The following is a 21371-nucleotide window of genomic DNA, read 5'->3' on the forward strand; positions in this document are numbered from 1 at the left end:
ACAATCTGGACTCCGACCCTAACACGATTACAAGACCCAACAGGGTCCGATATGGTGGTACATCACTTTATTTCTTTGACTCTGACTAAACTATAAAGGACATTTGGTTGAGCTCATATTTATTGTAAAGGATTCGTCGTAAGCTTTCAAGAATGTCCAAGATTGCCTAAAACAGACTTTGTATGAGAGAGTTATACCCGTTTTACTGATGTATTGTCTTGGGACTCGACCACGACCATGACCTCGACCACGACTAGAGCTCAGCCTCGAGTTCAAGTAGACTTGACCTTCGAGGGGTGACGTCTGGGTAAGATTGTGCTGCTTCTCTTACGTCCTAAGCAATAAAATATCATAAGAACTTAGTAGTAATCCATCTGAAGAAGCATGAACAGCAAAGGGGCGAGTTCACCTGGTGATCTAATTATCGTCCACGTGCTCTTGTAATTAGATCTTGTATGATTTAAGGATTATTGACGGTATTGATCATACTCGAAGGAGCTATGAGCTCATCAGCTTCTGGATTATACTTCTGTCAGAAATCCAGAAGCTAGAAGTCCAAATAAACGGATTTACTGAAAAGTGACTTTTGGAGAAATCAAAAGTCTGCTTCGAAGAAAATGAACTAGAAGCTAAAAAGCTAGTTGAGAGTAGTTTTTCTAAGAAGTAGTGCGCTAAAAAACTAACAGCTAAAATTTAAAAATAACTTTTTAGCAAAACACAATATATAGCTTTTAAAAAACCCAAAACAGAAGTTCAAACAAATATGCCATTAGTCATCTTCGTAAAGAAGAAGTGAAAGATCCAATCATAAAAAAGAAATGATGCCATATTTAAGATTTATTTTTTAAAAAGTAGCATAGTACCCATGACATAACATAACATAAGAAGTAGTAAAAAAATTAACAGTATCTTTTACAACTAATGCTATATAAGATTATACCTAATAAATTTTTTCTTAACCTAAAATCTCTTCGTGAAGGGATTTTCATTCCTTTCAGCGTTCCAACGATTTTCCTTCACGACGGGATTTAAGATCATTTTTTTCAGATTAGATTATCTTTTTTTTTACCATTTTTTTTAAAATCCATTAGAGATAAAAAATAAAATAAATATAAATAAAAAACCGAAATAAAGAGAAAATGGTTACGATGTTCTAACCAAAACTCCCTAAACCCCGTAAACCCCTCGATCCATTCGAGAAGTTCCGGACGGGAATGCTAGAACCCCTCGACAGCTCGCTGCCTCCCGCGCCCCATCCTTTCCTCCTTCTCCCCGCCGCCGCGGTCTCCGCTCCGGACGGGCAGCCATGGAGGAGTACCTGGAGAACATGAAGTCCCTCCGCTCCTACATGAACGGTGCATGCTTCTCGAGACCCCAAATCAAATCCCCCATTCCCTTCCGCATCTCGGGTCTGATTGTTCCGTCGCCGCGAGGGGGCGGTTGTGTGATGGGCTGCAGATCTGGAGGAGGACGCGGCGAAGCGGTCCGCGGAGGAGCAGCAGCAGCGCACGGCCATCGACGCCCACGACGCCGACATCGCACTAGGTTCGGGCGCCTCTCGTCGTCTCCTCGGTTTGCGAAGGTATCCTTGCCTCAAGTGTTGGTTTGCTGTGGGGTTTTGGGGCAGTGAGGGCGCAGGCGAAGCAGGCGAGCGAGGAGGCCGAGCAGCTGGCCAAGGCGAGGGCGCAGGTCTGCGTGGAGATGGCCGAGAAGCAGGGCAGGATCTCCACGCTGGAGGTCGAGTGCGCCACGCTGAAGCAGGCGAGTACGAGAAATTGAAATTATTCGTTCTAGTGTTTGCCAAGTTTGTAATCCTGGAATATGTGCATCTTGCCGTAGTGAATTATAAGGCATTGCTTAGTTCCTATTTGTCTTTTTTTTTTCTTTCTAGAGCGTGAGTTCTTATTTGGTTAAACTGATGGAGGGAATAATAAGGGGTTGGTGGAACGAAAGAAATGGAGTAGTAACGTTTAGCCTAAAGGGGATGGGAAACCAGGCACTTGAACAATTAAATGTTGCTTGAAACCTGTAGTTAAGAGGCTCTAATTTTGTCCAAATTGGAATGCTATCGTTCTTTCATTTTTTTTAAAAAAATTTATTATTCGTTGCCTTTCCAGTGGATTTTTAAGCATTGGTATTGTGATGCTGGTGTTGGTATTTGACTTTCCTAACCATATGTTTTCTAATCAGCAGGATAGCAGATTAACAAGCACTAACAAAAGAAAGGATAAGACTCGGTTTGTAATGCCACAAGAAATTTGAAAAATAGGAAGTCGATCAATTCCCTTATGGATTGGGAAAAATTCCCGCATTCCTAATGGACCCTAAGAAAGTCGTAGTTTATGGACCGTGAATGTTTTGTGTTCAGTGATTTGTAAATATGCTAAGGTTACAACTGGTTAAATGAATTCAGAGCCTGAGGTTTTGACATGATTGAGTGCATCAGTCATGAAAACCTTTATGGCATGATAGTTTATATGATCTTTTTGGATCTTACATGAAGTAACATTTTTTCTTATCAAATTCCGTACTTATTTATACATGGCCTATGAAAGCATCAATCATTTTCACTTTGTATGTTCTTCAGCTCGTGGAATAAAACCATAAGTTTGTATGCTCTTCAGCTCGTAGAAGTGATGGAGAAATGGATGATCCATATGCTCCGCTTGAAAATTTGTTACTTGTACATACATGATAGCGCAATGAAAATAAGGGTCATACTCATACTCTCTTGTAATTTATTACTGCAATGTGGAGTAGAAAGAAGGCTATATAAAATATCTGTCCGTGTCCTAGTATCTTCAGTGGCTGGTTCAGGTCTTTGTTCATTTCATCTCCCAGTTAGGGTTGGAAATGAGCTGAGCCTTGGCTCGGCTCGAAACGAGCTCAGCTGTAAGCGAGCCGAGCCACTCAGTTTCTTGAGTTGAATATTAGGCTCAGCTCAGGCTCGGCCAAGCCACGAGCCAGGAGTTTTACAATGTCTAAGTTCAGATCAAGCTGAAATTTATTGTTACTGAGAGACTTCTTAATCATTAGAAGCAAAATGATACATGTTCAATCATCAATCAGGCAATCACTCATATGTTCGATGTAGGCGAGGGCAATGCATTCATAATATGTTGGTACACAATAGTCTCCAAAGACCAAAAATATCCCACTACAACTCGATGTTTCTTTGCAGAATAAGTGGAATTTGCTGTGTAAACTTCACAAACAGGTAGATAGTTCGCCCAAATTCCATCATATGCCACTAGTAAATGCAGCAAATTCTCGCATCCTATGCCACCCGTAACTCCAAAGAACTCGAAGCAAGATCACATCTCCCTCTAATCTCCGAGCAATCCAACGACAACCCGACCCAAGAACTCGGACCAAGATCGCAGCTTACCTGTGTGTACACTTGCAATAGCGCGTTCGCGGCGCCCCGGAACGCTAGGTGCATCTCCTTCTCTGCCTCGTCCTCCGGCTTCTGCTTCTTCCCCGTGCATGTTGCCATTGGGGCCTGAGGAGAGGGCCTCTGCTTCTTCCCCGTGCGCGCCACCATTGGGGCCGGAGGGCAGCAACCTCTAGGACACGCCCCTTCCCTTCATGCGCAGTGGCCTTCGCGGCTAGAGTCTAGAAGGGCGGCGGGTGGCAGCGCCTCAGCGGGCCGACGACTTGACGGTGTCCTCCAGAAGGGCGGATGCGTCTATCTCTGGGCTCTAGCGGCGTGCTTGTGCGGCAGCGGGTGGTAGCAGACTGGCGGCATGGCTGGAGTCCAGAAGGGCAGTGGGTCGGCGACGGCATCCAGAAGGGTAGCGGCGACTGTCTCTGGGCGAGCGGCGACGTTCAGAAGGGCATTGGTGGCGGCCTTTGGTGTGTGGTGGTGTGGATTGCCAGGAAGTGGGACCTAAAAACCTGCAATATATATGTCGGGCTATTAGTTGTGGGCTGTGGAAGACTTTGAGGCTCTGGGCTAGGCTGGGCCAACAAGCGAGCCATAGGGCCGCTCGTGAGTTAGCTCGGGCTCGGCTCGATTTGCAGCCGAGTTGAAGAGGCAGCTCGGGCTTAGCTCGTTTCGCCTCCGAGCCTTGCCAAGCCGAGCCGAGCCGTTTCGAGTCCGAGCTGGCTCATGAGCCTCGAACTATATTTCCAGCCCTACTCCTAGCCAACATTGCCTCCTTGAAATTTGTGTCACTGAATATTGAGTGCTTATTGCTTGTGTGCTTCCACAGTGTTCATATAGAAAATTTTCACTGCAATAATTTAGTGAGGCGAATGATAAGATATAGAAATCCATGACTGAACTGTTCTTGCTGGGGTCTTACCTTATATAAAAAATAGTTGGCAGCTGTTTTCAAATGATAATCAATTTTGATCAAGGTTTCAAACTTTCAGGGGTTCCTTTTATTTTTGGCAATAGCCATATACCACCCAGATATGCGATTACTATAACTGTGCTGCATATGGTAACCTATTGAAGATTTCATTGATTTTGCTTTAGTCAAAATATGCATCCTATAAGTGAGGTGGTTGTGTCATCTACCTTTTCTAGAACTAATATATATGTCAAAGCTTTAAAATTTTCTTTCATCTTCACTAAACAGAAACTGTATACAAGCCTTTTGTTATGGATATAAAGGAGTTCTTTAAAGAGATATGTTAATCGATACTTTTCGTGAACAGGCTTTTAGACTTAAGTCTTAATATTTTAACCTTTTCTTATCTTTTCCACTCAATGGACAATATCTAACCTTTGTTCATGTTGTCCTGAAATTGATTACAGATAAGTCTTTCAGCCATGATTGTAACCATCATAGGCTAGCCACTCTAGCGTATCCATGAACTTATTATTGCACGAATTTCTTGAATAAATTTTCAAATTACATGAAACATTAGGTTGAGTACATTATAATCTCTGACTATGTTGCAACCTTTTATGATTTGCAGACCTTGGAGCTCCTCTATCAGGAAATTGCAAGCACATCTGCGAAACTCGATGAAAAAAGGTATACCCATATGCTATTGAAAGAACATACTGTAAGTTGTAACATTTACTAACATTTGTTTTCTCATGGGCAGATTGTTCTACACAAAGACGACAGAAAACATGACTGTCAAACTACAGGAGCAACAGGTTTGTATTTTTATTTGTTCCTGTGGTGATCTTTTCTGACCAATATTTGTCTCATGATGAAGATGATCCTACTATGAATGCCCATTGCACTAATGCTATTACATTCTTCACTTTTTGCAGGAATGGCTTGGTTCATTTAAGATTAAGATGATTATAAGGGAGCCACATGTAAGACTTTTGTTCTCATAAAGAAAAGCTTGTATCCACTGTTTTTTATAAGTCACTGGCTACCTTATTTATGTTTTTAATGCAGACAAATATTAATTGGCAAGCACATGGTTAAACATTGTACCTTTTTGAAAGATTAGGAATGTTCCACATTTATTAGAGCACAATGAAGAGTTACAGGTTCACAGTATAATTCATATCTAATAACATTAACAACGAGAGTGTGAATAATACTAATATAAATTAAGCATAGCTAGCCGTCCCATAATACGACCAAGTTGCTGGTAAGATAGTTCAGACACTGAGCACAAAAATCTTCGGTAGTGAGGCTACTAATTGGTCTAAAATGAAATATCATGCTAGATTAATTCTGGTAAGATAGAAGTTACAATATCTACGTAAGCCACTACTGAGCCTAGACTAGAACAGCTGTCACATCCATGCTGTCTAAGATATATTCATAAGGTATATCCTTGGTGCCGATGTAAAGATGGGTGATCTTGCTATGCTATATCCTGTAGGTTGCCAAATCGAGAACCACAGACTAATCAGGGAGATCACCTCTCATACACCTTGAACTAATGGGGCTGTAGTGTGCAGCATAGCAGAAGCCGCAGCCAATTAGATCAGGGTTGTGTTTTACTGGTAGTCCTTTTGGTGGCGACAGTCAGGGGAGGGGGGGGGGGGGGGTAGGACACATCAGGTGCGCAGAGGGGCAGAGAGGAGTTGCCAAAGAGGCTCGGCAGCAGCTGGGAGTGCGATGAGATCTTGAATCTGGTGGTTCCAAATTTAGATTTGGAGCTGCATTTTCTACTGATGAAACCTTCATAAAGAGCTTTGAATCCCATAATTGGTCTGGTTACCTGACTACCTCACGAAGCATAAATGAGGTGCAATCATATTTATGGCTTTTTTAGAGGTCCAAGACTGACAATTATGTCCAGCTAGTTTTTGGTGATGACTGGCATCGACCACATCCTAACCCAAATTCTAACGAAAAACTGCCAAAAGTTAGCTCATCTTGTGAAAACTTTTTCAGCACTAGTATGCTTTGTTTGTAAACTCAGTTAACTGGTTCTGTTATCTCTAAGTTCCGGGTGATATATTCATGCTTCAACTGGGAATTCCAGATCGTCAGTAACTGGACAGTTACTGGTTCTCTTGTAGCCTATTGGCAACCAATAGCATCTAACTAAAGTAAAATTGATTCAAGCATGAGAAACAATTTCCTAGTGGATATGCTTATGCGTTAATCCAGCTCTTGCATGAAACACGAGTAGTTCAACAAATACACATGAATATCCCTCTGAGACATTACACTTTTTCAATGGCTTGTCACATGAAGCAATCAATGGTTTAGTAAGTGTTGCAATGTACACATGCAGGTTGCCGCATCTCAGAGCAATCAAAACTTGATTGAAGGTATGCATTCCGGTGAGAACAGAGGTAAATAGATATCAGATTTCCTTATATCGTTTCATGGGCATAAACTATTCATGTTAATAAGCTTCCATATGTGGGGAGTTCATTGTGCATGGGTATATTACCCATTTTTTTATGTGAAAAATGTCATTACAATTTACAAGTGATTATTCTAGTCATTTTGCGCTTCGTTTTGTTTCTATTGAGGCATGTAGATATTTAGTTATCATTTTGCCTTCTAGCATGTCCGCATGCAACATTAGGCAGCTTAAAAAGGATTATCTTGTCAAATTGTCAGACTGAATAATTTATAACTTCGCTGAACCTGGATGTGTTGTGTTTCATGCAGGGGAGAGGCATGGGATGTATAACTCAGAAGGGAGCCTGGATAAGTTGGTTAGATTTCACGCTCCCTTCCCCCTTCTCCCCTCCCAAAACTATGCAGATCATGATGTGGTTGCCACTTTCTAACAAACAGGATAGTGATGTTGGCAACAAGCAAGGGGATCTCAACACTCAACTAGAGTCAGCTGAGCTCAAGATACAAGACATCAAATCAAAAAGATTGGCGCTTCTTTCAGAAATCAGCGAAGTATATCAATTAAGACACTCTTATGGACCTAAGAATCTCTAATATTGGTTGTTCTGAGTGAAACTAACAGATTACGACTTTACATTGCAGATTAAGCAGATTCTAGAGCAAGAGAAAAACATAATTGCTGGCTTTCCTGTATGTTTACCATTTAAACATTGTTTATGCCAATTCTTCTCATATGCATCGCTATATAATTCTTGTTTTTGCAGCCTGCACTACAGCAGATGGATATGAAGTCCTTGGAGGAGGAATACAAAGCTCTACAAGGTGATAAAGCTCAAGAGGCTGAGTACCTCCAGTCCCTTGAAGAAACGATTAATGAAGTGAAGGTACTTAGTGTATGCTGTTCAGTTTGATTGCCGCATCATGACTGAATTAAGTAGGGCATATATGGTTTGCTTTTCTCATGGCTACAAAAAGAGGCTTTGTACTTCATGGAACTATTTTAAACATGTCAGTATGCTAAACTTATCCTTTTCCTGCGTGCAGTCCGTTTCTGCTCCTGTTAAATGCCGTTGTGAACTGGAGTACAAGGTAGAACTAGGTGGTGAAGCCATGGATATGAGCTAAACATGGACCCTTGACCACAGTCACCCTCTGTTCTCAGCTTGTATATGCGTGACTGCTTTGGAACAGAGCCTTAAATCTTCTTATGGAAGACTATTAAACATGGAGAACCAGGACGATTACCAAATTAAAAGAGAACCCCGCAAGCTAAAGGTAAAAGAGACACTAGATCATAGTTTGTGAACGGGAATGATTTCTGATCGATGGGCTATACCATCTGGAGCGTCAGTAGATCATACTGTCATACCAATAGGCAGACAAATTGTACACGTAAAATCAAATCCCAGTGGACAGTAAAATGCAACCAATCTAGTTCCTTCGTTTCCCACTTGTTCAATAATACACAGATCCAATCCAAGGCGGCTGGATTCAGACTCCAGCAAAGGTCCACAGTATCAGACTGGCTTCTACCCCACCTACTGAACTTTATGTCAATGTATTTATTCTCGAGAACCAATTGTCATCCCCAACATCTACTTGCAACCCTACAGTAACCCTTCACGCATCATCCCTAATCAGCACGGCAGTTGCAGCACCACCATTATCCCTTTTTGGGAATGTTCTTCCTTTTGAGATGCGGCACCGCCATTACCAATCTGCACATGTCCTAGGGTAGCATCCCAAGCGCAGGACTCGTGTTTCTTGAGATGGGCTCAGGTGGAGTTAGCGTTTTTTTGGTGATCAATCTTTGAACAACTATACTACCCTCCAAAATTCCCCGTGTAGAAACTTCTCCCCAATAGCTGGGTAGCGATGAGCATGATAAACCACTTACCTACGAGGACCCTGCTGCTCGGCGTGCACCTCTCCCTCTCCTCTTTCATTTTCTCTGTCTCCCCCCTCGGGCCCTTGAAAAGTCAAAGCAAGCTACTCTTGCCAAACTAGCCTTCTCTACATAGCCAATCAACTGGAGCATGACTACAGGCCAACAATTGCAACCAAAGCGTCAACTCTCAGCCATGGCCTCAGTGTAGAAGGGGATCCATCATAATCGGCATCGCCCATGGAGATGCTGGCGAGCGCCTCGGAGGGCGTCATGGGCGCCCTCGCCGAGAAGCTCAAAGCGCTCCTTGGCAACGAGTACGCGCTCCAGGCCGGCGTGCGTGGCGACATCAGCTTCGTCCAGTCCGAGCTGCGGAGTACGCACGCCTTCCTCCTGGACCACGCGAGGTGCCCTTGTCAAGGATTGGGCAAGAGAGGTACAGGAGCTCGCGTATGATGCCGAGGACACCGTTGACGACTTCACACATCGTGTTGATGTGCCAGCATCGGTGGGGATACCTGCCATGGTCAAACACTTCGTCTCCACTCTCATGGCTCGCCGCAAGATCGCCGAGCAAATGGGCGGCCACCGAGCCGGGCGCTCGAGGTGAGCGATCGGCGCAAGAGGTGTGACCTCTCGGTGCCCTCCGACGCTCCCAGCCCCGCTGTCGAGTTGCCGCCCACGGCATACGCTGAGACGACCAATCTGGTTGGCATCGACGGCCCACGCGATGAGGTCATTGGTAAGCTTATGAGTGTCAGAACAAATCATGCATCTGGCCGCCGTCGCGTGGCCTCCATGGTTCGATTTGCCGGCGTGGGAAAGTCCACCCTGGCCATGGCCGTGTACGAAAGCCTCGAATGCCAGTTTCAGTGCCGAGCATTCGTCACCGTGTCCAGGAAATTTGACATCAGAAGGGTTCTCAAGGACATGCTACAGCAGGTCATGATCAGTACTGGGAGTTCCTCCATGCTGGATCCGGCCATGTCAGGTGTTGAGACATGGGAGGTCAGGCAGTTCGCGGACAAGCTCAGAGATAATCTGCAGGACAAGAGGTGATTCGCCGTGCCAACTCTAGCTGCACTCTTATTTCCAATGTGCATTTTACTTTCATCGGTTGGGCCTAGGGATGATTAATTGTCATTGCTGAATCAATGAAATATTAAGGGTCTCTTTGGACCGAAGGAACTTCTAGGACTAGATTCCTATAGGAATTTTCTCTTTGGAACATAGGATCGAATTGGAAATTTTTCATAAGATTCAGTCATTTCCTTCACTTTTTGGAGGATTCTAAACATGAGCTCCACCCTCATGTTTAGAATTCCTTTGAGAAGTCCAATGCAGAATGTTTCTCTTTCCCATTCTTTCTTTTAAGAGACTTTTAACTGCCAAAAATATCATGTATTTTTCTATGTACCATAAAAACAACTTTGTTGTACAATTCCCGCTCTGGATTCCTGTAGGATTTCAAGTTATAGAACAATCTAATTTTATGTTTTTCTTATTCCTACGTTTTAAAAATCATACATTCCAAAGAGGCTTCGATCATAAGGAAAAGTTAGGTTTAAATTATTGTTTGTACGGCAATATGGAGTTATTATTGAATTTGAAATAATTGGAAAAGCTATAATTAAAGTCTATTCTATCTTTATATAAAATGGTTTTTATTGACGGTTCCTATTAACTGTAGCACTAAAATCCTAACTGATCATTCGTGATCCGATGGAAAAAAAATACAAACTACGATTTACCTTTACCGTAGCACCTCTGATTTTGCACAGAGGATACGAATACCTTTGCATGCGGCGTGCACCGGCCTAGCGGTTAGTCAAACTTAGACCAGACACGAATCTCGGGCTAGGTAGGCTGTAGAGGCACTGGAGGTACTGATGTCTCCGTACGGTTGAAATGTAAACTAACAGGTTTATAATACCAAATAACTTAGACCGTGTTTGGTTACTCGGCTCCGCTCGTTCAAGCTCCGACGTATGCAGTCACAGTCGTGGGATGGATGTTTGGTTGTCGGGATCGTTTGCTCGCGTCTGCATCCGCTCGTGCAAGAGCATCGTACCAGCCTGGCTCCGCACATACGCGAGATTCGACCGTATCCGCTGGGCCTGCTCGAAACGGTGCAAATTTACTGTATATATGAATTTTTTATTTAACTTTCGATTTTATTTAAGGGTATCAGAGTGATCCAAAAATTCTAAATATTTTCATGTGCGAACTAGAGCTCACTAGCAACCCATTTTAATTAGTTTGATCTAAAAAACCTAAGTTAATATTTAATTAAAATTCTTCAAAAATCATAAAAAAATCAATAATATTCTTATCATGTGATGTACTAATTTATAAAAATATTTTTAAGCAAGGTTATTTGGTAAAAAAGTGAGTTCCTTTATATTATAACATATACTTATGCGGACAATCAAACACAATCTCTTCTCAGTCAGACTGAGTACGTGCAGTCAACCAAACAGACCCTACTGCATTTCTCCAGCCTGTCTCAACTCAGCCTGCATGACTCATACGAATCGAGCTGAGGGCATGCGGGTAACCAAACAGGCCCTTAGTAGGGTGGTCATTGCAGGTACTACTACTACACTATACGTGGTAATTAAGATTATGTTTGATAAATTTTTAGCTCTAATATTTGTATAGAATTTAAAATTTATAGAATATAATAAAATAATTTATATATTTTAACCATAAATAAAAATAAAATATCTAAATCAAAGATCCTTAATCTGTTTCTCCAAAAATTTATAGCGTAAAAAATAATTAGCTTAAAAATATTTAGAGCTGTAGCTTTGCAAACAGACACTAAAAGATTAGTTCTCTTATAGCTTCACCATTACATTTTTTGATTAGTTTTTGGATGAGATTGGTGTGGTCGATCCATGAAATTACATCGCTCACATACTTTGGAAGATGAAAAAAAAATTCTTTAATTTGCATTTGGGCCGGCTCTGCTCTACTTGTGGTCGGATGGGTTCCCCTCTTTAATTGTTTGGTACCAGGATCAATGAGTCTTTAGTGTTGCTATCACTTTTCTATCGAGTATGTAGTTTTTATTATACAATTTAACAATTGGTAATAAGTATTCTTCGTAGGTATTTTTTTAAAACTTGCTATTTTGCTTACCTACTGTTATGAAAATAGATGGAGGACTTTGTTTCAGATAAAGTCAATTATGGTGTATTTCACAATAGGGTGTTTTATGAAATTTGTGTGGAGAAAATAGAAGCTGTGAATAGGCCCATTGGAAGTCCGACTTCTAAAGGCTATAAAAATCTCATGAGAAATTCTTCGCTAGGACGGGAAAGAAAAACACAAGAATGTAATTGAAAAATTGATGGAATGCATTTAATGGTTTGTACAACTCTTTGTTAACCCAATTATCGTATAATTACAAATGCATACATACATACCGTATAACTCAATTATCGTATAATTAGAATAAAATACACACATACCACACAACTCAATATTGTATAGATACAAATACATACATACCGCATAGCTCAATTACCGTATAGTTAGGATAAAATATGATAAATAATGAAAAAAAATGTTAAATAGATATAAATATGCACTCAGAAAAACTAGGGTATTACAAACATTACACAACCAAAGTAAACATTTAATCCACCCTAAATTCCAGGATGCCAAACAACCCTCAGCTTTTAGACCATCAGATATGTGATGATGAACTTTGGCAACTCCGAACCCTAGGCTTTAGCGTAAGCGGATAATCGGTTGAAGATGCGGATTTTGATTCCTTGAGTACAAGACCATTGGCACACTCGACTTGCCCGTTGCTTTGTGGATGGGACATGAAGGCAAAACAGATCATAGTGTCTAGTCCCTCGCAATAATCAATGAATGCCGCGCTAGAAAATTGAGTGCCGTTATCAGTGATGATCCTATTCAGGACGCTAAACCTTGTCATGACGCTTTTCGTGATGAACTTCTTGACTGCTGCCGAGGTGATTTTGTCGACTTGCTTAGTTTCAATCCACTTTATGAAGGTGTCGATTGTGATGAATATGAACTTGAAGCCCCCAGGTGCAAATGGGAAGAGCCTCAGAATATCCAGTCCCCAAGTCACTAATGGCCACAACAAGGGCCTCAGAATATTGAGCAGGCTGATGTACACATTTTCTGTGAAATTGATAGCTGGTACACTTTTTTACCAACTTGCTCACATCATGGAGAGTAGTGGGTTAATAGAAACCTTGTCTGAATGCTTTTCCCACTAGGGTTCGGAAGGAAGCATGAGCTCCACACACCCCTTCATGGATTTTCTTGAGTAATTCTCTACCATGCTTCTTAAAGATGCACTTCATGAGTACTCTAAGGGCTCTGAGAGATAGTTCTCAGACACACTTAATAGATTTCTTCGAGTAGTTCTTTGTTGACGATTTGTGAACTGCCGATCTATTGAACTTGTTGAATAAATAAGATGATGCTTTTAGTAGACGAATCACAAGGGAACACAAAGGGTTTTATACAGGTTTGGGTCTCTTTGAGGATAATAACCCTACGTCTTGTTTATCTTATATTGACCTGAAACTGTTATAAAGGGGTATGTGGCTAGCCTAGTGGATCTATACCTAGTCGGTGACTTCCTTGGTCGGCTTCGGGTGTTTCTAATTTGTCAAAAGGTTTTAGCGACTTCTTCGACTTTATTTCATTTAATAAGATTTTTAGCTCTTTTACAGATGAGGTGAAGGACAGTAAAAAAGGTTTACAAGACTCCCTATGATCTACTCGACACGGTGAATAAGAGGAAGAAAGAAAACAACATGGGAAGTCTTCCCTTCAACCATCATCATTGGTGTTACTTGAGGACGAAGGTGAAGAAGAAGTTAATGCCTTGTTGTCTTTAACGGAGAAGCTGCCTGGCGCCCCCTCTTCCTCCACCTCAGCCACTGCCTCTTCTTCCTTCATCTTCGCCTCCAAAAGATCCCAGTCCACTTCTTCATGGCCTGGGGATGTGTCACACCCAGTTTTAACTAATAAAACCACATGCAGTTTATGTGTGCCCAGGATGTTTAACACACATAAGGACGTCACAGGTGAAGTAACAAAAACAATACTTTACAGAAATAAACGTCGAACTCTTATAGCAATTGACATATATTATCTTCTATGTACATATCTACAGCAGAACAGAAGCACCGCAGGCAACCGATCGGGAGATACGCGCCTGTCGGAGGGTTAACTCCTGTCGCAGGGATCCTGAGGGACCCCTTTTTAGAGATTCGGCCCGGGGGATGATCCTGAATATGTTCGTCGGAGAAATAAATGGGTATGAATGCGATGGCCAGTGGGGTGGAATGATCTAATGCGGAACGGAGTAAATGCGCTGGTGTTTAGATAGGTTCGGGCCGCACGGAGGCGTAACACCCTACTCCTGTATGGATACTATAAATGCCTTGAGAATGTCCCTCAAGGATGTTGCTGATTACAAGAATGTTTGTCTAACTTAGAGCCTGGGGCTCCTTGTTCTTCGGTCTGCGTGTATCTGCTGGCTTTGGGTGCTCTCGATCTTCTCTTCTCTTCGCTACCTCGAAAACTTTTCCAAAAGCCTCTTCAACTTCTTTCTTTCCCTCTTGCTGTCCATGCTGCCGGCGGCTTTAAATATCCGCCGGCAGTAGCGTGCCTCGAACGGGAGGGGGGGCACGAGTTCCGAGACACCATAAATGGAAAGAGCGTCATCATCACCCCTATGCGAAGTGACCGGGGGTGGAAAATGCGTCCCACGCCCGGTCATCCGTCACCATAAATGCACTGGCAACAGACGCTGTGGAGAGGGCCCACCGGGCAGCCGCAGAGCGGCCCGGCGTGCCTGCCCTATCTTGTTCTCCTGCCACAGCAGCACGACAGACGGAACGCCTCGGCCCTTACGATGTTATCCCGAGACAGGCCGGATGGCACGGGATGGGACCCGTGCATTCAATGACCCCACGCCCTGCTGCCAGAATGTGGCAGGAACTGACACCGAGCGTGGCGGGAGCAGTTGGAGGTGACAGGCCACGCGCGCTCTTTAAATGCGGCCTTGGGCCTTTGACTGGCTGACACCTCATCAGTGGGCCCCTCGGGGGCCACTGTCGGGGGGGCTCTCTGAGTTGTCGGGGAACCGAGTGCTCGGGGGTCACTGCTCACCTCCTCAAGCACTCTCTCCCAAGAATGCCCTTTCTTGATCCTCGGGGAACCAAGTGCTCGGGGGTACTGTTCACCTCCCCGAGCAATCTCTCCCGGGCATGCTTGTGCGGATCCTCGGGGGACCAAGTGCTCGGGGGCTGCTACACGCAGCCCCAAGCACTCTCTCATGGAGCTTCCTTCAGTGGGTCCTCGGGATACTTGGGTGCCCAGGGGGCCACCGCTTGCGGCCCCTCGGGCACATTTGTCCCGGTACTTAGCTTTCCTGATCATCGGGGGACTCGGGTGCTCGGGGGCCACTGTACACCTTCCCGAGCACTTTCTTCCCGGCACTTAGACTTCGTAGATCATCGGGGAACTTGGGTACTCGGGGGCCACTGACTATGGCCCCGAGCGCCCTCTCCCGGGACTTAATCTTTTTACCTCGCAGAGGAGACTCCGCGGGATGGCGCCACGTGGCGGATTGCTAGCCTGGCCTCGGGATTCGGGGACCCCCAGTTCCTGATTCATCGACAGCAGCCCCCAGGCCCATTGGCAGGTGATGGCCTAGAGACTGCAGATGGGCCCTTCGTCGTCAACGAGGCCGAAGCCAGTACTGATGCCGCGCGGAGAGCTTTTAGATGGTGGCCCTTCCGGTCCGGGCTTCTGGTATGGCCTAACAGGGAGCCGAACAGATGCGTGTCCAAACAACTCCCGAGGCGTGTGATAACGGGACGGGCGGCGCGTGATAACGAGGCAGGCAGCACGCGTGGCAACCACGCAAATCGAGGAAAATACGCCTGGCAACCACTGACACCCGCACGACCTGAGGGAGATTCGCCTGGCGGTTACGCTGGCTGAGGAAACCATCCCGCTGAGCGTGCCACGGCAGGCGATGTTTGAATTTCCCTGGGGTATAAAAGGAGGAGGGGAGCGAACCGCCCCCCTCTTTACGTCATCTTGCAATCAAGCTTTTTCCTTCCTTGCGCTCATGAGCCCTAGATTTTCTTTAGGCGATCAGAGCACCCCTCTTCCCCCACCGTCCAAATCATCCCCCACCCTGACGAGATGTCGAGAGCAGGAGGAAGCCACCGCGAGAGGGCTCCCGACAGCGTGCTGCCGGAGTCCTGCTTTGTGAACGAGGAGGCGGCGGACAGGGTGCGGAAGCTGATGGTGCTTGAGGGCCAGTGGGGGGCCTCGGTGGTGACGCCGGCGAACTTCCCGCCGGCGACGGACCGTCCGGGGCGCATCATCCTCTTCACTTCCTTCGTGGCGGCCGGGCTGGTGCCGCCATTCTCGACGTTCTTCCTCTAGATCCTTGATACGTTTGGGATCCAGTTGGTGCACCTCAGCCCCAACTCTGTCGTCATCCTGGTGGTCTTCGCCCACCTCTGCGAGATGTTTGTGGGGGTGCCGCTGTCGGTGGTGCTCTTTCGGCACTTCTTCGTGCTGCGGTCGGCTGGGAAAAAGAGGGGCCTCTCCACCGCGGACGTCGTCGGCTGTTGCAATTTTCGGCTGCGGGACGGCCTGGGGGAGCAGTACATTCCCCAGGTGCTACGGAGCAAGTGGGAGGACTAGTGGCGCGACTGGTTCGACGTCGATGTCAGACCCCACGACCGTTTGACCCTGCCGAAGATGGCGGCGGAACCCCAGAAGGCGACCTGGGAGGTGCCGCCGCAGGCGGACGCGCGGATGGCGCCGGTCCTGGAGCGCATCGACTTCCTGAGCCAAGCCGGGCTTACTGCGGTGATGGTTGTGGCGGACTACCTGCGCTGCCGCCTGGCGCCATTGCGGGAGCGGGCTCGACCCTGCTGGGTGTACACCGGCTCCCAGGACATCACCCGGACCCAGATCGGCGCGGAGTGGGACCTGGACAGGGCGGCGCTGAGGGGCCTGCTCCGGGTGGTGATCGGGTGGACGACCTGAGCCGGGCGGAGCTCCCCTGGAAGGAGCTAGTGCTCTGCGCCGACCCTGACCGGGTGGTGCTGCAGGCGAAGCTGCCGGAGTTCGACGCCCAGGGACTGGTCGACCGGCCGGGGCGCCGGAACCCTGAGACTATCCAGATTCCTGGGGTGGACGAGGCGGCCGGCGAGGAGGCCGCAGGCAAGCCAGCGCAGACCGGTGGCCCGGGCGCCGCAGACGGCGAGCCACAGGCCAGCGGTGGAGCTGCTGCAGGCAGCAGCCGCCAGGCCGGAGGAGGAGGCGCCACCGGCAGCGGGGCGGCGACAGCGCCGGGGGACAGAGAGAAGCGCCCCCGGACTTTCATTCCTACGCCGGCGTCCCCGCCGTCGCCGTCGTGTGGCGAGGAGGGAGGCCGGGGCGGTCAGTCGCCCAGTGTGGGGCCGTCGGTGGGGGCGGCATCTGCGGTTCTGGAACCAGACTTTGATCTTCTTGGGCCTGGTCTGGAGCCCGGAGACCGCACGGCGGCCCCGCAGAGCCCCCCGCGGAAGATGGGGAGGGAGGACTCCGGGCCAACACCATCGGGCCCGGGGTACAGGATCCCGAAATCGAGGTGGCAATACCGAAGACCCAAATCTGCGTAAGTTTCCCCCCTTTTTTCCGGAGCATGCCTTGCCCGGAGTGAGTTTGGAGACCGCCTACAGGTGCCGCCAGAGACCAAGGACGGCCAGAGGCGCCGAGGCCGGCTCTAGCCCCCGAGCCGAGCGCGCCTGAGCCAAGCGCGCTGGTGGAGCCGGAGCCGCTGAGCGTGCCGGCCGAGACAGAAACACAGGTGCCGCCCAGCCCAGAGCGTGTGGCAGCGGCCGCGCCCGAGCAACCGGCGCCGGCTGAGCCTGCCCCGAGCGCGTCGAGCGTGGGGTGGACTACCTCGTCATGGGCGATTCCTGCATGGCAGTTTTCGGGGACCCCGAGCCCCTCGGAGGAGGCTCGCAGGGGGCCCAGCACCCAGTCGGCCGGCCGACCCTCTCCCAGTCGTGCTAGGAAGCGCCCGGGAGGTGATCGGGCGACTGGAGGAGGCCGTGGTGGGAGAGATGACGCAGCTTGAGGCGAACCGCGCCGCCCTTGCCGCGGAGAGGGAGCGGCTTGTCGCGGGCTGGCGCCTTTTTGAGACCCGCGTCGCCGCGGCGCGCGCCACCAACGAGAGCGAGCGGCGCGCTCTGGAGGAGGAGCGGAAGGCCCTAGAGGGCATTCGCATGGAGGCCGTGCGGGAGCGGGAAGAAGCCGCCTGCCTGGCCGAGGCATTGCAGTAGCAGGCTGTTGAGGCACTCGCCAGGGAGAGGCAGGCGCAGGCGCCGGAGGAGGTGGTCCTGGCCCGCGAGCGGATGGCGGAGGCCTCCCAGGCTGACTTGGCCCGCCAGAAAGGCGAGGCTGACCAGATCCGCGCCGAACTCCAGTACCGGGAGGAGGAGCTCCAGCACCGGGAGGAGGACGTCGCGATCCGAGAAACCGACGTCAGCATCACGGCGGCGGATATGGAAGCCCGGGAGGAAGTGCTGGTCCTCCGGGAGACGGAGGCTGCCGAGGCGGTGCTGGCCTCAGCTGCTCGGGAGGAGCGGGCCGCCAAGTGGGAGTCGGAGCTGACCGCCCGCGAACAGGCCCTCTCCGCCCTTGCAGAGCGGGTGAAGCAGGCTGAAGCCCAGGTGTCCGGCACCGGCGCGGCCGGCACGGCTGGGGGACAGGGCCTCAAGGAGAGACTGCGGAGCGTGACAGAGGAGCTCGAGACCGCCAACACCGAACGGGCCAACGTGAAGCTGATGATGGAAGACATCCTTCGGCAAGCGCAGAGGTCCGTGAGGGTGGACGGGCTCGGGTGAGTCCACGTGGAGGCTAAGTGGACGGGCATCGGCCACATTGCCCTTGGCTTCCAGAGAATCAGCCAGCGCCTCGAGGCGCTCCCCCAGGCTGTCCAGGAGCTAGCCGCCCGGGAAGGGCGAGGCTTGGCCCAAGCGGTGGCCGAGCATGTCCTGGCCTGCTACCGAAGCCAGGACCCGAACTTCCCGCTGGAACCAGCTCAGGAAGGGGTGGTCGAAGCCGAGGAGGAGGCCACCCGGGAGGCAGTTCGGGGCGCCGCCGTCGACTCCGGACCCGGGGAGCAGTGGCGAGGGCTCCGACTTAGAGTAGGCTTCTGTAGTTTTTCTTTTTCTTTGACTTGATGTAAATATGGGAGTGATCCTCAGAATAGCTGTCCTTTTTTGTGAATATAATGGAAGCCTTTTCTTTAGGGTCGCAACTCCAGTGTTCTTCTAAGTGCTTGATGAAGTTTATGCTCTTTTCACTTGATGCCCCGAGGAGTACTCAGTCAGACCGGGCCCGACCTTTTCCTCCCGAGAACGAAGTTGCCCCAACCACTCGTCGCTCGAGCAGTGAGGCCTTCTCGGCGCGTTCAGCCCCCGAGCCCTCGCGAGTCTGCAACGGCTAAGTCAAAAGACAAAGGCACGAACTTCCTTGCTCGAGAGATAGATCGATCCAGCACGGAGCACGCCATGACCAGTGAACACTCTCCCACTCTGCGACCACTCAGCAAGTAGACTGGAGACACGTGCGGGCGGGAACGCGACCAAGAGTCCCCATGGTTTGGTGGTGCCCGGGCTAGGACGGACCGGACCGAGCACCGACAGCCCGCCCCCAGGGTCTAGGCTCCCGACCGCTCGAGCAGCTCGAGCCGTGAGATAACCCGAGAACCCCAGAGGCTCGGTAGTGCTCGGGGCCTTTTAAGCAGACCGAACACCACGACCACCATGAAAGACTTCGGTCAGACATTGCCGTACGTACGGTACACCTTTCTACTGTCCGTTCTGTCGTTCCGGGAAAAAGCGGACACGTGGCAGGGTTTTGTGCGCGAGGAGACCATCTCGCCGAACAGATTAGAGTACGAGGGACCCCGAGGAAAACTCGGGAACAATATATTACTGAATGTAAATTCATATGAATTTAACCACTCACCAGACAGCTGTCAGTTTTTTGGCCAACCGATCCAGGAGAGGCATGCGCTCCGAGCTCGGGGTGCCCGAGAACTTGGTTCCCACGGCTGGGGTGCCCGAGCACTGGGGGGTGCAAGAGGGGCCCGGGATCAGGCGATCCCGACCACTCATGCCTGAGTAGTAGGACCACCCGAGGACCCCTAGGGCCGAGCAGCGACCTGGGCACTGAGGCCCTCGCGGTCGAGCTGCTTTTGCTTTTTTGATTGCTGATCTGTGACTTGAAAAAAATAGAGAAATTCTTTGCTTGGTGCGCTCTGTTAGTGCGGTACTCATTATAGACTGCTCTCGTTTTTGACCCGAGACCTCTCGAATGCCCAGACCGGTGAACAAAAGCAGGCAGAGGCATAACCCAGAGGTCCTATGGTTCGGTGGCGCCCGGGTATGACAGACCAGACCGAGCACCGACAGCCCGCCCCTGGGGCCTAGGCTCCGGACTACTCAAGCAGCTCGAGCGATAGGATTACCCGAGAACCCCAGGGACTCGGTGATGCCTGGGAGCCTGCCACGACACCGAACACCACAGCCTACCACAATAGACGTAAGTAAGCGGCAACTGCCCGCGTGCATACCGATCGGGATTCTCTTATCAACGGGGAAAATGAGAGAGCGAACTTTCCTCGCAAAAACGAGCATCTCACCAGACAGATTAAACATATGGAATCCAGAAAAATGAATTTTTGACATAAGAACGGCACATTGATATATGTATTGTATTGACAATTTTTTTTACAAGGTTGGGTGACTTACCCAGTTAGTGGTAGCCCCCGGTCAACTTGGGCGGGGGGGAAGCCCCTGGCCTGGTTGACCTGAGCCTGCAAACATGGCCATCTACGGGAAGAACTTGCGCAGGTGCTCGATGTTCCACGGGTTAGGGAGCGGCTGCCCATCCTCTGCAGCCAACTGGAAGGAGCCTTCTCCCGGGACACCGATCACGGTAAAGGGGCCTTCCCACATAGGGGACAGTTCATTCCTTCCTTCGCGTGATTGGACGCATCGGAGAACTAGATCCCCCACCTCGAGAGACCGGGCCCGGACGTGACGCTGATGGTAGCGCCGCAGGCTTTGCTGGTAGCGGGCTGCCCGGACGGCGGCACGCCGCCGGCGCTCTTCCAAATAGTCGACGTTGTCGCGCCTTTGCTGCTCCTGTTCGCCTTCAGAGTAGGCATGCACCCGAGGGGAGCCTAGAGTGAGCTCAGAGGGGAGAACCAAATAGTCGACGTTGTCGCGCCTTTGCTGCTCCTGTTCGCCTTCAGAGTAGGCATGCACCCGAGGGGAGCCTAGAGTGAGCTCGGAGGGGAGAACCGCCTCAGCGTCGTACACAAGGAAGAAAGGAGTCTCCCCGGTAGCGTGACTCGGCGTGGTCCGGTTGGCCCATAACTGGCACGCCAGCTGTCGGAGGGTTAACTCCTGTCGCAGGGATCCTGAGGGACCCCTTTTTAGAGATTCGGCCGGGTGGATGATCCTGAATATGTTCGCCGGAGAAATAAATGTGTATGAATGTGGTGGTCGGTGGGGTGGAATGATCTAATACGGAACGGAGTAAATGCGCTGGTGTTTAGACAGGTTCGGGCCGCACGGAGGCGTAACACCCTACTCCTGTATGGATACTATAAATACCTTGAGAATAACCCTCAAGGATGTTACTGGTTACAA

At 49.0% G+C, this 21371-nt stretch overlaps 2 protein-coding genes across 6 annotated transcripts; both read left to right on the forward strand.

The window, feature by feature from the left end:
* Positions 1-1174: 1174 nt before the first annotated feature.
* Positions 1175-9898, forward strand: LOC133895788 (uncharacterized). Of its 5 annotated transcripts, none has more exons than XR_009905651.1 (12): positions 1175-1545; positions 1628-1765; positions 4930-4987; positions 5060-5116; positions 5237-5284; positions 6670-6730; positions 7056-7102; positions 7185-7298; positions 7389-7436; positions 7511-7630; positions 7791-8021; positions 8216-9898. XR_009905651.1 is itself a non-coding variant. In XM_062336306.1 (12 exons), exons 1-12 carry the CDS (start codon positions 1307-1309, stop codon positions 7869-7871), a joined length of 879 nt encoding a protein of 292 aa, XP_062192290.1. In that variant the 5' UTR covers positions 1175-1306; the 3' UTR covers positions 7872-8192. The 5 variants fall into 5 exon arrangements, 4 of the variants coding, with proteins under 4 accessions (XP_062192290.1, XP_062192287.1, XP_062192288.1 ...); XM_062336306.1 differs by lacking the exon at positions 8216-9898 and having other exon boundaries at positions 1175-1355; positions 1459-1545; positions 1628-1761; ... (2 more) ...; positions 6670-6706; positions 7791-8192; XM_062336305.1 differs by lacking the exon at positions 8216-9898 and having other exon boundaries at positions 1176-1355; positions 1459-1545; positions 1628-1761; ... (1 more) ...; positions 5062-5116; positions 7791-8192.
* Positions 8872-9690, forward strand: LOC133895077 (disease resistance protein Pik-2-like). The gene is made up of 2 exons (XM_062335277.1): positions 8872-9038; positions 9135-9690. The coding sequence occupies exons 1-2, from the start codon at positions 8872-8874 to the stop codon at positions 9688-9690; spliced, it is 723 nt and encodes a 240-aa protein (XP_062191261.1).
* Positions 9899-21371: the final 11473 nt, after the last annotated feature.

The sequence above is a fragment of the Phragmites australis genome, chromosome 16 (assembly GCF_958298935.1).
Source record: "Phragmites australis chromosome 16, lpPhrAust1.1, whole genome shotgun sequence".
NCBI lineage: Eukaryota > Viridiplantae > Streptophyta > Magnoliopsida > Poales > Poaceae > Phragmites > Phragmites australis.